Source organism: Typopeltis vanoorti, chromosome 23 (assembly GCF_054136105.1).
Source record: "Typopeltis vanoorti isolate ZY-2024b chromosome 23, IOZ_Tvanoo_1.0, whole genome shotgun sequence".
Classification (NCBI taxonomy): Eukaryota; Metazoa; Arthropoda; class Arachnida; order Uropygi; family Thelyphonidae; genus Typopeltis; species Typopeltis vanoorti.
Window position 1 is genome coordinate 47,159,620 of NC_143571.1, and position 15,809 is coordinate 47,175,428.

The following is a 15,809-nucleotide window of genomic DNA, read 5'->3' on the forward strand; positions in this document are numbered from 1 at the left end:
CTCTCAAAGGACACAGTTCCAATCAAAAAATGGAAAGGATTGAAGTGGAAATTATGGACTTTAAATTTTGTTACCTCAGGCAAATATAAGTCGCCATCTGAAGAAGAAGTTGCCCAGGTATATTTATTTATCTTAATTGTTATTATTGTAAAATGAAATTACAACCATTGTCTTACCCTGTGCTAATTAATTTCACTATGAACCTATTGGAAGAGGAAAGAAATGTATGTAAAAATTTTAAATCTCTTCTTCTTCCTCTATAAAAGTGTCAATGTAATTTTATAGTCAAATATGGTTTGTTATCAAATATTGCATGCAATGATATGAAAACTGAAGATGAACTAATGATGAAAATGGTTTTAAACTCATAAAACAGATATTCTTAACTAGGTCAATGAGTTATAATTTTTCCAATTTGAGACATATTCCAAATAAATCAGTATCATCACTTCTCTAAAAAAAAAAGGCTTTTCTACATTTATATGGTATTGTCTCTCTCTCCCTCTGTTTATCTTCCCTTCCCCCCATTTTAATAATATATTATTATTATTTTTATTACATGACACCTCCAGGGAGTCCAAAGACTCATCGAGGGAGGCACCTACTCTACAACTCTCCGTCTCCACCAACGGGAACTACTTTCACCAATGCCATCTACCACCACCACCACTAGTATTTTCACAAACATCCATGCCCACGGCAGGATTTGAACCCGCAGCCTTTTGACTGGAGAGCGGATACGCTAACTACTCGGCCAACCAGGCTGGCTAGCCGAGGGTTAGCGTGGTATTTATAATTATATACATCCACAAAAGCTTGTAAACCTACACAGAACTACTGGGGGGGGGGGGGAGCAGATAATCCACAAACTAGTTTCTCTAGAATAGTGCAATGTTTTGATGACTTGTTCACAACACTGAAGTAAAAATAATAATAATAAATAAATAAATATATTTTAATCCATATTTTACCTAACAGTGACCGAGGCATTATCAAGGATAAAGATAATATGATAAACAAATTAAAAATAATTTGAAAGCACATACATAGAATATATAGGGTTAGAGACCACGAGATGCGGCATTTGTTAGCTGCCTTCTTCACTGCGTACCGATTGATTAGTGATAGCCTTGGGCCAGCTATCTCTGATTGGCTACCAGTGGAGATTGAACTGCCCACTCAGTCTCCAAAAGTTAGATAGGGCTAAAATGGCCTCACCTACTCCCTATACGGGAACAAAAAAGGCGTTAGCTGGTTTTTTTTTAATGCATAGAATATCAAGCATGCATTCAAATATTTTGACTATTCCATCTGAGCACAGTCAAAAGTGGCTATTTTTGTTCATTTAAATGCAGAATTACAGTCTCCCATATGTTTTGTAGTTTTTCACATCCAAATTTCTTTAAGGTGGGAGTTAGGGTACATTCCCTGAATAATCTGCACTTTGGAATCAGTCTTTTTTAGATAGCAGTTCTCCTCCATCCAGCAGTAAGATGCCACACACAGAGTCTGTTAATCCACTTTGTCCATATTCATTCATAACTATATAATGCTAGTGTTCTTTCTGCTTTGCTGTAGTTGGGTGTTTTTAAGATATTCCTTTAATATAAGGACATATGGCTGTTTTTGAGTGATGTCTCTTAGGTCTAGGTATAACAACCCATTTATTGTTTTATAGCAATGTAACTATTATTGTTTAAATTATTAAAAGTGTACATTATTTCTTTTTGAAGTAAAATGCCATATGAGGAAATAGCTGTAGCTCTGTGTGCTAATGTTTTTATTCTGCCATATGTTTGTGCAGAGTCCAGATAACTGGACTAGAATGTGCAGTTTTCTGTAGATAATGTACAAGAGAGAGAGATAATCATCAGAAAGTCTGGCAACTGATATGTCTAAAAACAGCAAACATCAGTTGCTTTCAATTTCTAAAGTAATTGAGGCATTAACAATGGAAAGGGTGTAAGTGCCAAAATTCAAATTTTACAGGAGAAGCAAAAAACCAAATAATCACCTATATAGAGGAAAATGACACACTTTCTGACAATCAAAAACTTTTTATTTATTGATTTTTTTCAAAAATAAGAATATTATTACATTATCTCTAAAGAATCTTTTAAAATTGTAAGCCAGTGGCATTTGTGGTAGCATTTGCTGCTGGCCTTGAACACAATGCAATAAGTACTGAGTTATTACAACTGTGTTAAAGGATAACTCCTAGCATTTCTACAGATTCGGAAATATTCACTGCTTTTGTTTACTAACTTTCTCCAGCATTTCATGAGTTGACTAATTTTTCACCATCTTCCTTTGTAATTAAAGCAATTACAATAACTCAATAACTTCACTGAACATGGACTAATGATTGAAAATGCCTAGGAATCTGTGAATCACAAGTACCAACATAAGCACGGTCATGCAAGTTTGTTGTGAGAAGGTTACAACTATGTTTACTTGCACCCTTCTGGAGGAAAATTGCATCCAGCACGATCTTTTGATGTGAATTACAATTAGAATGAATGGGCTAGGGAACTTGTCTCCTTTTCTATACTATTGGCATTGGAACATACATCTCTTTCAGTGAGAAAACAACTTTTTGTAAATTTGGCACTTACACCCTTTTCATTGTCAATGCCTCAATTATTCTTTTAGGGTTATGGTTATTTAACTGAGCTAAAAAGTGTATCTAACGAATTGTAGCCATGAACCAAAGTGTGAAAATTTGGTGAATTTGTATTATGTGGCATAATAAAAAATTATCATACAGCTTTAGAATTTTGCCAATAATGGTTACAATCTTAAAATAGTAAACAGGTTATTAAACTCTACATCTAATAGGAAACAAGCAAACAGAGAGGCATTAGAGCACTGGTAGTTCCATTAAAGGAATATCTGAAAAGATTTTTTTTTAAAAAACTATAAATACTAGTTACAAACTGCCTATAAACCAATAGCTATCCTTATTTGTTCTCCAAAAGATGAAGTTCACCCATTTTCAGCTCCTGAAGTATATAACATTATTGTCTGTGTAAACTCCATATTATGGGATCTGCAGCAAAATGGCGAGAAGAAAACCATAATCATATATTTATAAATAAATAAATAAATTCCGTGTGATGATACAGCGTTCCCCCTTTATCCGGGAGTTCACGGTACCATCTAGCCCCCCCCCAAAAATTTCATCTGGGCTCCGGAACTGGCATAGGCTGATGAATCAGACTATGACTGGGTCAGTATTCCCAACTGTAATCCGTGTGTGTCCTCGGACCAGTTTGCCTGTTTGCAGAATGAAAAACACCAGATAAACTGGTGGAAAAAAACTTGCTGTCCACGTCCAAGACCGGCTAACTTGGCTATGGCTGAGGAAGATCCTTGAGCTCCTCATGTCGTATCATACATTTATGAACTGATATGCTCAACACCCTGCATGCAGTTGGATTATGGAAAAGAACTGTTATCCTAAAAAGACTCTGATTCAGAAGTGAAAGATTATTCTGGAAATGTGTCTATGCTTTACAGAACACTCTAATTTAAAAAATGGAATTTAAAAAAAGCTTCCAAACATCTGAGAGTTTGTAATTCTGTGTTTAAATCAACAACAATAAAAAAAAAAAAAAAAAAAAAACACCTTTGATACTGCAAAATATTTGAAAGCTTGCTTAACTTAACCTCCCTACGGCCGAGGTGGATGAAATAGTGAGACCAAACTGCACTTCTTATCCATGTTATTCAGTGGAGATTACAGAATCGTATTCAGATTTAGCTGAATGTCTATAAGACGTCATGGCCTAGCGTGTGCAAATATTGGACACCACTTATTATGCTACTAGCTGTTTTAATACAACCTGAATCTCACATGCACGTGCACCCTTGGTAATTTTTTTGAACATTCTGTGTTACTCTTTATTTGCTCATTGCTTAACCCAGTCATGATTTTTTATTTCACTCTCCTAATGATGTTTACTATAATGCATGCAACACTGGTCAAGATTTAAATTCAATATTTAATAATTGTTCAACACAGTCTCCATATGGTTATCCCAGCTTCTTTCTTATACAATGAATTTTAATGGATGTGGCGTATCAAAGAGTACACTAATTAGTTTAATAATTTAATTTATATATTATATTAAATTCCCTTCTTTCCTAAACAGATTATTGGAATTAATACTCTCATATATATCATCTTAAACAGCCATGTACTTTTATGCTGTTTAAATATGCGAAATAGCTTAACTCAATCATTATATTATTTTTATGTTATGTATATATGTTAATGGTAATAATATGCATGCATTGATCTCTTACAGATGCTTGATAGGCTTTGTATTTGTATCAAGCCAGATAAGATGCCAAGTGATGGAAGAAAATGTGTTCTTTGTCATGATGTAGGAGATGGAGACACCAATGGTCCTGCCAGGTTAGGTGTTTTCCTGCTTTAAGGATTGTAATATTGTTTTTAATGAATATAATTTAATGAAATAGTTTTTAAAAATATGTTTATTTTAGTGATAAGGAAGAATATGTCTTCTGTGAGTTCTCTAGCCATAATGCAGAACAGATAAGACAAAAAAAAAATATTTTTACTTCTCACATGTGGTATGCAATACCCTCAAGGACGTCCAGTTACATACACTCTAGAGATCCAAATCTTATCCCATTCGAGGATATGTTTGTAAAAAAGATTTTGCAAGCCTGCTGCTGGATAGTGTGTGGGACTAAACCAGGCAGTAACGCATTTGAAGGCTTCCTGATCAACTGGTGCCAATTCATGAGTGGAAGGAGGCCCAAGTAAAGTTGTTAGCAGGGGAAACTGTTGAGTCCACATATGGACAAGAGACTTGTGGGTGGTATGGTTGACCTTTCAGATCCTAAAAATTCTCCTACAAAAAAATTTCAAAAAAAAAACAAAAAAAACGACAACCAAAAATATAAAAAAAAAAGCATTAAAAAACCTCCAACATTAATTCCTACCAAAAAAAAAAAAAAAAATTCCTCTATCCACTTAACCAACATTTGTGGCCTAAACAGCAATATGAACAATATGCAACCACCTACGATCATCCAAACCATAATTATTATTCCTAACAGAACCTGAGCTGGCAACTTCAGCAACCACTTTCCATCTCATCTGTCCAACTACACATTATACAGTTCCTTCCACCAGAAGGGCACTTGTGTATTCATCAGAATTCATATCCCATGTCAGAGATTGCAGAACCCTCAATACCCCATTTGTTCTGCTTATGTTCAAAATTACATTACCAAACCAACTTCTTTTATTTGCTGTTTCCATTTACTTCCCAAACTCTGACAATCAATCTGAACTGCTCTCTCTCTAAAAGTCATTTTTCTGCAATCAAAATATCCCAGTTGGGGAATTCCATGTTTCTAACCGAAATTGGCTTCTCCTTCTCCAGTTCTATTCATCAAGCTAGCAAGGATGCTGAGGTATTAGCAGCAACGTCACAGATTGTTAATTTCCCTACCAGAATAGCTGACAACTTCTCAAATCTGCTAACACACATTGATCTTTTCTTAGCAAGTTCCCTTTCAAAATATGTTGTGGATGTCAGTTCTCCTGATACTTGATAACTCAGACTACAACCTTATACAAGACTCTTTTACTGTGGAATAATGTTCACCCAACAGTTCTTTGTCTTGTGTCCTTTGGCACTACAAGGATGCTGTCTGAGATGACCTCCATGATTTCTGCTTACTTCCATGATCCAAACTACTGCTTTTGTTCTCCTGATCCAAAGACTTTTTCAGCCCATATAACAGAAGTTATCCTCACTAGAATGAAGATACTCTTCACTCATTCCAGTTGAATCTGTGGTAACCATTCAAGCCTTGGTTCCCAAAAAAGTGCTAATGTAGTTTTAAAAAAAAACATATCACGTGTGGCTCAAGATAAAAACTTCAGCTGCTCTCTGTGGCACGGCTTGCAGTGGAACAGCTGATTAAAAATCCATCAATGAATCTAAATGAGATTTGAAAGTGCCAGATGCTGCAAACTTACCTCATATCCAAATGCCAGTAGAGCCTTCTGGTCCATTGCAAGACCATTGGGTGCAACTTTTGCCCACACTTTTTCCCTTCCAATTTCTGCATTGACCAGTTTCAATTCCTCTGTGCCACCCATAGGCTTCTACCTTCTTGCCCAAGAAATCAAAAGAATCCTTAATAACTCAAACAGTCCTAATGGTATCCCACCTATTGTGTTAAAATCCTATGCCCCAGAATTTACACCCACCCTATATCACCCCTCTACAATCTGTCCTATTCAACTGGCAGCTATCCTACAGCATGAAAACAAGCCCACATCCAACCCATTCTAAAGAAAGGTGATAAAAGTCAGCCAACAAACTACTATCAAATTGTTTTCACTTCTGTTCTTTTAAAAACTATGGAGAAAGTCATCAACGGCCAACTTCTGCACAATCTGGAGACCCACCAACTAATTAGTGACCAGTGATACGGATCCAATACTCCTGATCCACAGCTGATATTCTAGCCTTTACCTGGAGAAGGCCATTTCCTGGACTCAAGGTATGGAAAAATTTGGAGAAGTATTTGGTTGCTGTTGACATTTCAAAAGCATTTAATCGTTTTGTCACAGGGGCCTACTTAGCAAACTGCCATTCTGTGGTCTGCCTTTCTCCACTGCAAGTGGATTGCAAGCTTTCTCACTGGTCATTCACTACAAGTCATAGTGGATAGTTTCCTGTCCTCAGATTTCACTACCAATACTTGTTTCTGTTTTTTCACTCTTATTCTTCTGTATATAAATGATCTGCTTTCACACATTTCATATCCCATCCATAGCTTCACAGCTACAATCCTTCTTTTCATTCTATAAACCTTATAGTTTTTAGTTGTTAGGATCTTCAAGAATGACCATGACCAATGTTCTGAAATCTGATCTCCTAGCTATAATTCAATGGGATAAGGACCTTCTACACTTCATTGCCACCAAAACTGAATACTGCCTAAGATCTCACATCCCTTTCCCCTAACTTTCGATAATACCCAGATATCTAAACAATCAGATTTCCTTTCTTGGACCTACACCTCCAGCCGTTTCTGACACAAACACATCACAGCCATAGCTTCTGCAACTGCCAAAAAAACTCTGTGTGCTTTTCTGCTCAAGACATTAACTTTTCACTTCTACAGCTGTTACGTCATCATAATCATCGAATTCCTGCCATGTACCCTCAAGGGGTGTACAGAATATGATAGTACTACATTTTGTATTTTGGTTTAAGCCAATAAGAATATAATTTGGTCGGCTAAATCCCAAACTGCCAACCCATCCTTGTTAGTTCAGTATCCAGGTAGATACCCAACAGGGTGCACCATGAGAAGGTGAGGATTGGACATTAGGTCAGAAGCCCTGGTTGGTTCTCCACATTTCTGTAAAGGCTATGTGGAGATCTCCTCTCAGTTATTCAGCTTTGACCCTTAAGCACCCCTACAGCTGCTACCTCTATACAAATTCCAAATCCACCCAATCATGAAATATTGTTCACACATTTGGAGTTGTGCAATATCCTCTCTAAGATTACTCAGTGCTATCTAGAAGAGGGCATTCCAGTTAATTAATGATCCCTTCCTGTCTCTTGCAGATCCACTTCGACCCTCTTCTCATTAATATTCAGTTGCTACCTTATACATGTTCTATGTTCTACAGATACTTTCATGGACAGTGCGCTGGTGAATTGACTACTCTCATTCCTCTACTTTCCTCTAAAACTATAAGAACATAAGCTGCTGCTAACAAACTTCTCTGTCTACTCTGTCATTCCATCTGCATCTGTTCTTTGGAACAACCTCCCTAACTCTTCTTTGCCCAAAGAATATAACCTTCAACTTTTCAAAAAATTATTTCAACAGATTCTGCCTTTCTTTGTATCTTTTTGCCCTCACACACACCCCTGGTGTGCTGTAGCTCTTGAGACCTTTTCATGTGCAGGCCAGATAAAAGAAATTCTCTTGCTTGGGCATCATACTTCTGTTGTTGAGAGCCATAAGGATCATGAATTTGATTTTCATATATTTTATCACCTGATCATCCAAAACCAAAGAGGTTTAGCAACCTGGAAAATGAAAGGCAGATATGCTATGCTTGCTTTTTAACCCTGAAACAGAACTGATGCACACTTTCTTATTTGCAAGCAGTTACAAATACTCTTGGTAGAGCTTGCTGAAATATCTGTAATATTTTCATCATTTAGGCATATTCATATAACAACTCATGGAGAATAAAGTAATCTATTAAATGAAAATGAGCCAAATTACTCTGTTTTGACCAAATGGTAAATGTCACATGGTTCATTAATCTCATCCTCAAAAATAAGTTTGCTTGTGTATTGCCAAAACTGTTTTCTTGGTCTTCTTCTGTGTCCATTACTTAGCCTATAGAGAATAAGAGTGCCAAACCTAGATGAAGGTGGATGTCTAAGTTGCTGTCCTAACCACCAGCTGCACTTTTCTGAATTGTTTCTAGTAGGGATCTTTGCTGGCTTCCCTCAAGAATGGCAGTATTAAGAATATAATCTTGGCATTTATATCCTAATATTGATTAGACATGTTGTTTCAAAGTCATTGATTATATTAACTATTCACTGAGTAGCAATGTTCCATATCTTGGAACTGAACATAAATATAGATTGACTAGTGCTTTGGTACAAACAAATTTTGGTATTTGTGGTGAGGAGATTGGATTTTCAAATATTATTTATCAGAGTATCGATGTAAGAACCATAAAGGGAATGAGAATCGTTTACTTTTTCAAAAATCTGGTCATTTAACCTACTATTTCTTTCTATTCTATTCTTTAGGATTTTAGTTTTACTGCTGTTGACTGCCAAACCAATCAGTGTTGCATTTCTGCATAGATTATATAGATAGTCAATCAGTAATTTGCAAAGCAGAGACTGCTTATGTGGATTTTTCATGCCGGATCTTCAGAAGTTATTCCATACCCATTTCTTTTGAATCTGAATACATAATCAAGAGTAATAATAAAAACATATAGTGTCAAGGTATCTTGTTGAAAAACTCTCACTAATCTCTCCATTAACCATTAGTCTTGCTGGTAATTCTGGCTGTTCTGCTGTTGCTTGGATTATTTTTCAAAAGTATACCATAATAACTGAGAATTTTGAACATCTTTTATCTATTGATTCAATTGAAGGCTTTTGTGAAATCTATGAAGTTTAAGATTAAAAGAAAGTTTTATCTCTACATCTTTCTAGCAACATTCTAGAAAGAGCTAGAGTTCTGTTGTTCAAGAAATCTGCTTGATTTTTGAGCAGAAGAAGTGTTATAGGGTTCATTTTGGTTTAGAAGCATTCTGTTATATCAATAGATTTTCAGTATAGTAGGAAGTTTTGATTCCTATTTAGATTATAGATTTTCTTTTGTGTGGGTGGGTGGGGTATTGTTATTATTAGGATATTTCTCCATTGTGATGAGTTTTTCCTGATGGTCTTCAGAATTTATTCCTTATCCATTTTCTTATGAATCTGAATACATGATCAAGGATAATAATAAAAAGATATGGTGTCAAGGCATCATGTTTGTTGTAGCTAGAGCTATATTACATCATCATCATATGTTCACTGGACATCCACAGATGCTGTATGGTTATCCGATGCTCTGTGATGTGCCACACCACACCTCGCCACATAGTCCTGTGTATGCTTTTCTGGAGGCTTCAACTCTCTGAAGATCAGTCACTCCACACACACATACCATTCATCCATCTCGTTGACAGTCTACTCCTTCCTCTTTTTCCAAGAACTTTACCTTCTATTACTGTTCTGAGAAGTCCTCTTTCCATCCTTTCAATGTGTCCAAAATATTTTAACTTTCTTCTGTCACTATCCGTAAGGAGCCTTAAAAACTGCCATGCAGTTTGGCACGAGGACATCCAGAAAGGGAGATCCTAGTGCTCTTGCACTACTTTTGTCTCTACTTTAGCAGTCAGTCCTGGATGGCCCATATAGGATCAGTTGGCTACTGGGCTTGCCCGCAAGTGTCAAGAGTGTTGCAATAAGTCTCCTTCACCATGGTCCAGGTACAGAGCCGAGACTTGCTGTGGTACTAATATAGCATCCAGAGGAACCCTAGCGTTCCACTCCCAAGCACAGTCATTGCTTGCCAGATAGTGAGCATCCATGTTTGGTACCATGGTGGGTGGGGACCTCATGCCACTGAACAAAAAACCACTCAAGCATAAATCCTATATCCTCAAATCATTTCAAGGGTCCTATCAGAGCCTCAACCAAATATTGAAACACTTATTGATAACAGAAGTAAAAAACAAGACATGATACCAGAATAAATACACCAGGTTTTCTAATCATCCATGCTACAGGTGAAAAGCCAATAGGGAAAATGTCACCCTTCTTCATTCAAAAGAGTGTAGAAGGGCTGGCAGGTTCTCCCAAAAACAGTTAAGAAACTACATTCTAGCAATGTATCCATAGAAACATCATGTCAACAATATTTCAAAAAAATCTACTCAGAGTAACATCAGTGGGTGGAATATTAATAACAGTTACATCCCATTAAACACTCAATTCTTGTAGAGGAGGTATATGGGGAGAAGATATGTTCAAAGCTGAAAGATCAGTGGGTGACAGGTATGAAGCACATCATGATCTGTCAGGCTGGTCACCTGGTTCCAACCAGAAACATCATTTTAAATTTGATACTCCTAAGCCTCCAGCATCTGTTAAAGCAGAGAGTATCTCAATTGTCCTGTTTGGCTGTACATCCCAAATCCACACAGACGCTTGAAATGCCAGAAATACGGACATATCCAAACTGCCCGTCCTGACTCTGCCACCCATGCCCAATGTGGCAATAAAGAGCATGATAACCAATCTTACTTTGCAAAGAAAGCTAAATATGTAAACTGTCAGGGAGATCATCCAGCATACTCCTATGCATGTCAGAAGTAAAACGATGAGAGAGAAAGAAATGCAAAAAATAAGAACAGAACAAAGTATATCATATCAGGATGCAAATAGAAAGTTAAGAAAATGTGAACAGCAGCTCAAACTCTTATCTGTTTCACCATACCTGAACTTTACAATTATGACTGTTTCTCTGTTGTGTGCATCAATCGCACAATGTATGGTCCCACTCCAAAAATGGTTCTTGCCAATCTATAGTGATGATTCAGGATCAGAGATTTCTGTTAGCTGTGCTGCTGTGTTTCCTAAACATTCCAATCTTCAACCAGATCCAGTCAATTACAGTAACTATACAGCAGAATTGCATACCACTCAGCTGTATTGTTACCATGATTTAAGCACCTTGAGGTGCTTCAACTCTTGCACAAAATTAAAGGTCCTTAATTTCTATTTTCGGTCGTGTTTGATTCCCAGCCACATGGAAATTAAGGGAAATGGCATTGCAGGTGCAGCTGCTAGATCAGCTCATACTTTCTCAACTTACTGGTTGACATTCCCTTGCACTGGCTACACATCATCAAATTCCTGACATGTACCTTCAGGGGGGGGGGGGTACAGGATATGATAGTATTACATGAAAAATTTACATCATTACTAACTTCCTATCTACAATTTTCCTCCAAATCAATCTGTTACCTGTCAAGACTCCAACATTATCAGATCTTATATTTCTATCTTCTAAGGCAATTTTTACCATATGAATCCACCTATATCTTGGTCTTCTTCTGGGTCTTTTTGCTGCCAACCTGGCAGAGAACACTGGTTTTGTAATCTTTCCTCTCCCATTCTGTTTAAGTGACCATACCCCCTGAGATTAGTTCTGTTAACATATTCCTGGAGGCTAAAATGTCAAGATCTTTCCTAATTTCCTCATTTTAGTATGGTATTGCCATTGATGCCATCTGTTCACACTCCTAATCTTTCTCAGGACTCTCATATCTGTGGTCTCTAGTCTTTGATTGGGCCTAGAGACCACTTGTTTTACTTCTAACCCAACTCTCAGATCCATAAGTTAAAATTGGTTTGAACACTGTCTTGTATACAGTTAATTTAGTGTTTTGACTAATTTTTTCTTATTCCATATAAATTTATTCACTTGACTTTCTACCATACCAGCTTTGTTGATTCTTATTGTCTATTTCCATATTTAATTTATCATCTTCACTAAAAATTGTGCCTGAAATTGTACTGGATGTATTTAGGAGTATAACATCATCTGCATAAAGCAAAGAGTTGATATTAACATCTCCAATTTTGATATCAGGTTTTAATACCACTTTTCTTCATAATGTGATCCATATAGATAATGAATAACAGCAGGGATAATGTACATCCTTGTCTGACACGAGATTTAATATTAAATCATCTTCCTTTACTTCCTTCAATTCTAACTGCTGACTTACAACTCAAATAAAGACTAAGTATTGCTTGATATACTGCTCCATATAACCGTAGCATTTTGAATAGCTTCTCTCTCTTGGTACTTTGTCGTATGCCTTTTCCAGATCTATAAAACTTAAATACAGATCTTTGTTATATTCCCATGTTTTCCCAACTATTTGCCGTAAAGTGAAAATCTGATCCTGGCAGCCTCTATTTGGCCTGAATCCAGCTTGTTCTTCACCAAGCTTCTCTTCCACAAACTTTCTCAACTGTTTCTCAAGTATATTTGCATAAATCTTACCAGGACACTCAGCAGGGAAATACCTCTGTAATTCGCACATTCAGTTTCATTTTCCTTTTTATATATGGGTGCTATGAGAGCTCTACTCCGATCATCTGGAATTCATCCCTCTGTCCATGCCCGCTGAACTGCAGCATAACCACCGTAAGACTTTTATGTCACCATACTTGAGCATTTCTGGTCAAATATCATATACTCCAGCTGCCTTTCACATTTCAGGCTTTTGATGGCTTTTTCTACTTCAAGTATGGATATGTATTCCTGGCTGCATGCCTGGTCAGTGTTTTTTACCACTGTGCTATCATCATTGCTTGTTTCATTTAGCAGTTTTTCAAAGTAATTACTCCATAATTCAAGGATATCTTTTTCTCCTGTTTTCATGTCACCTTTATTATGTGTAATTCCTTTTACTGGACTCTTTCCAGAATATTTTGCCCACCTTCTTGATATTTATTTTCCATGTTCTTGCCAAAGTCCTCCTATGACTTTTGTTTAGCTAGTTTTACACAGTGTTTAGCTTTCTTACATTTTTTTCTGTATTCTCTAAGAGCACAAGCTGATTTATTTGCCAGGAAATAAGAAGAAAGCTTATATGCTTTCTTCATTTCCTTCACTGTCTCTTTAACTTCCTATGTCCACCATGGAGTTCTGATTTTTCTATCCTTGCAGACAACCTCACCACATGCCTCTCTGGCTGAATCAATCAATGTTTTCCTCAGGGCCTGCTACTGAATCTCCAATGTTTGGTTCCTATTCTCAAACTCTTTTATTTTTTTCTTCAATAATGTTTGTGTATTTTAGTCTACAGTTTACATCTGATAGCTACTCAACTTTTATTCGCTTTAAAACTTTCTTACATATTCTTCTTTTCAACATGAGATTCAATTTGATCCTGCTCAAAGCTAAATGGTGATCACTTTGAATTTCAAATCCTCTGTACACTCTGGTGTCCTGCACCAGGGAGAAAACATCACTATCAACAATAACATAGTCAATGAGACTTTTCTTATTCCTTGCTTCTTCGCTCCATGTGAATTTGTGCTCATTTTTATGTTGTAACATTGTATTAGTAATAACCAGTCCATGTCCAGCAGAAATCCAACAGGTATTTGCCATTATTATTAGCTTTGCTCTTCTCTCCAGATTTTCCCAAAATAATTTTGTATGTCTGACAATCATTTCCTCCTCTGCTATTTAGATCCCCAACATAGACCAGTTTTTCATTGTGTCAGTTGCTTTCTCTAAAGCCTCAAAAAATTCCTCCACGTCTACCTTAGTAGAATCTTACTTGGCTGCATACTGGCTACACACAGGTTATAAAATGAAAGTTAATTGCCTAATGGCAATACTCCTGGCAGGAAGCACTGACAAACAAATTGCATATTTGTCAAATATCAAAACCTGAAATTAAGCATTGGGGATCTAGTCACCTTAGGAACAGAAGAGAGGAAGTTGTTCTAGCTATATAGGTCACAGTCATCTCACACATTCTTATTTACTGATTGCTGATGACCCACCTATGTGTGCAAAATGCAACAACCATCTGACCATTAGTCATATTCTTGTGGAGCAAGTTTTTTACACAAGAATAAGTAAAAATGACATTTTTACTTATCTGGCCAAGCCCTATACACTCAGCCAGATGTTATCAGACACTTAGAAATATTGTATGATGTTTTTAAATTTTTACAAAACATTAATTTATTCAGAGACATTTGATTATAAATTTGTTTAGATGCTGATACTGCGTTATAGATACTAAACTCTGTACATTCATTTTATTTACTCATTTATTTACTAACTTTGTACATATATTTATAAACCAGAAATATTTCAGTCAGTCTGATAATAAGTTGGATGTGGGTTTCCTTATCATTTCAAAAGGCTATATGTATACTTGAACTTTTAGTTCTTTTAACTGAGTATGTAGATTGTATCTCCTGATTCCTGTATGGCTGCTTAATGTCCTTGATTTTCTTTATTCTCATAATTTATGATGAGAAGTTTGTTCAGTATGTTTGGAGTTGGATATTATATGGTTGTTGGCCATTGGCTGCTCTAGTTCTTATTTCGTTAGAAGAAAGTGGAAGAATGACAGTGGCCAAGTCCGAGGAGCATTGCTCATGAAAGTAAAAGTATTACTTTTAAACTATTTAAAACTATTAAATCATTTTCCAACAGGCATTCTGTTTCTGCATTGTGCTATAGAAAAAGCACAATGCAGAAACAGAATGCCTGTTGGAAAATGATTTAATAGAGTTTGCAAAGGAAGGGTCATTTATTAAGCGGATTTCCCTCTTCTGAATATTGTCAAGAATTCTTACAGGAGATCTTGAATACACCACTCCATATGTGGACACAATATTCCAAGGTTGATCTGATCTGAGACTTGTTTGTGTATTTGATCCCCTTTGGCTAGTAGGATGGTAAATATTTTCCTAATATTTCTGGATAATCCAGCTGGGCATTTGCAAGCTCTAGAACACTACCCATAGTTATAATCATCATCTAAACCCTCATCTCTCTTGTCCATTCTAGTTTTCCTGATAGTGTTTTTGCCCTTTCGCCAAACAACAATCTCTTGAGATGTATACTTGTTTTCTTACTTAAATGTGACTTAAGCTAATCTCTTTAACAATCTCTTGAGATGTATACTTGTTTTCTTACTTAAATGAGATTTAAGCATACTTCAAGCCTCTCTTACTACACATAAAACCACCATTCATCAGTTATGACCGTCTTAGCTTACCACTACCATAAATGTATAATATACACACACACAACTCCCCCTTGTATCCTTCATTGGCAATACTTCTAACATTGCTCTCTCTCTCTCTTCCCCTCCCTCCCTCAGATCCTTACCACTAATTCCACAAATCATTCATCTCTACCAGTATGGCATTTCTCAACCCTCTTGACAAACACTTTTACTGTATGTCCCAAATTATTAAATCTCTAAACTCTACTTCTTTACCATTCCACCACCGCTAATCCTTTCCAGTTCTCTTCTGCTTCCTTTCATTGCCATTACTCAAGCTTTTTCATCTTTCTTACTTCTTTGCCTTCCATTAACACACACACACACACACACACACACACTCTCTCTCTCCTCCTCCTCAATTCTCCAAATCACA

At 36.4% G+C, this 15,809-nt stretch overlaps 1 protein-coding gene across 1 annotated transcript in view; it reads left to right on the forward strand.

Annotated features, from left to right (window-relative positions):
• Positions 1 to 15,809, forward strand: part of LOC150093819 (histone-lysine N-methyltransferase 2C-like) — a 1,065,326-nt gene that overhangs the window by 932,451 nt on the left and 117,066 nt on the right. Inside the window, exons 65-66 of the mRNA XM_090412524.1 lie at positions 10 to 117; positions 4,311 to 4,420. Coding sequence (XP_090268650.1) covers positions 10 to 117; positions 4,311 to 4,420 — 218 coding nt within the window. The remainder of the gene's footprint in view (positions 1 to 9; positions 118 to 4,310; positions 4,421 to 15,809) is intronic.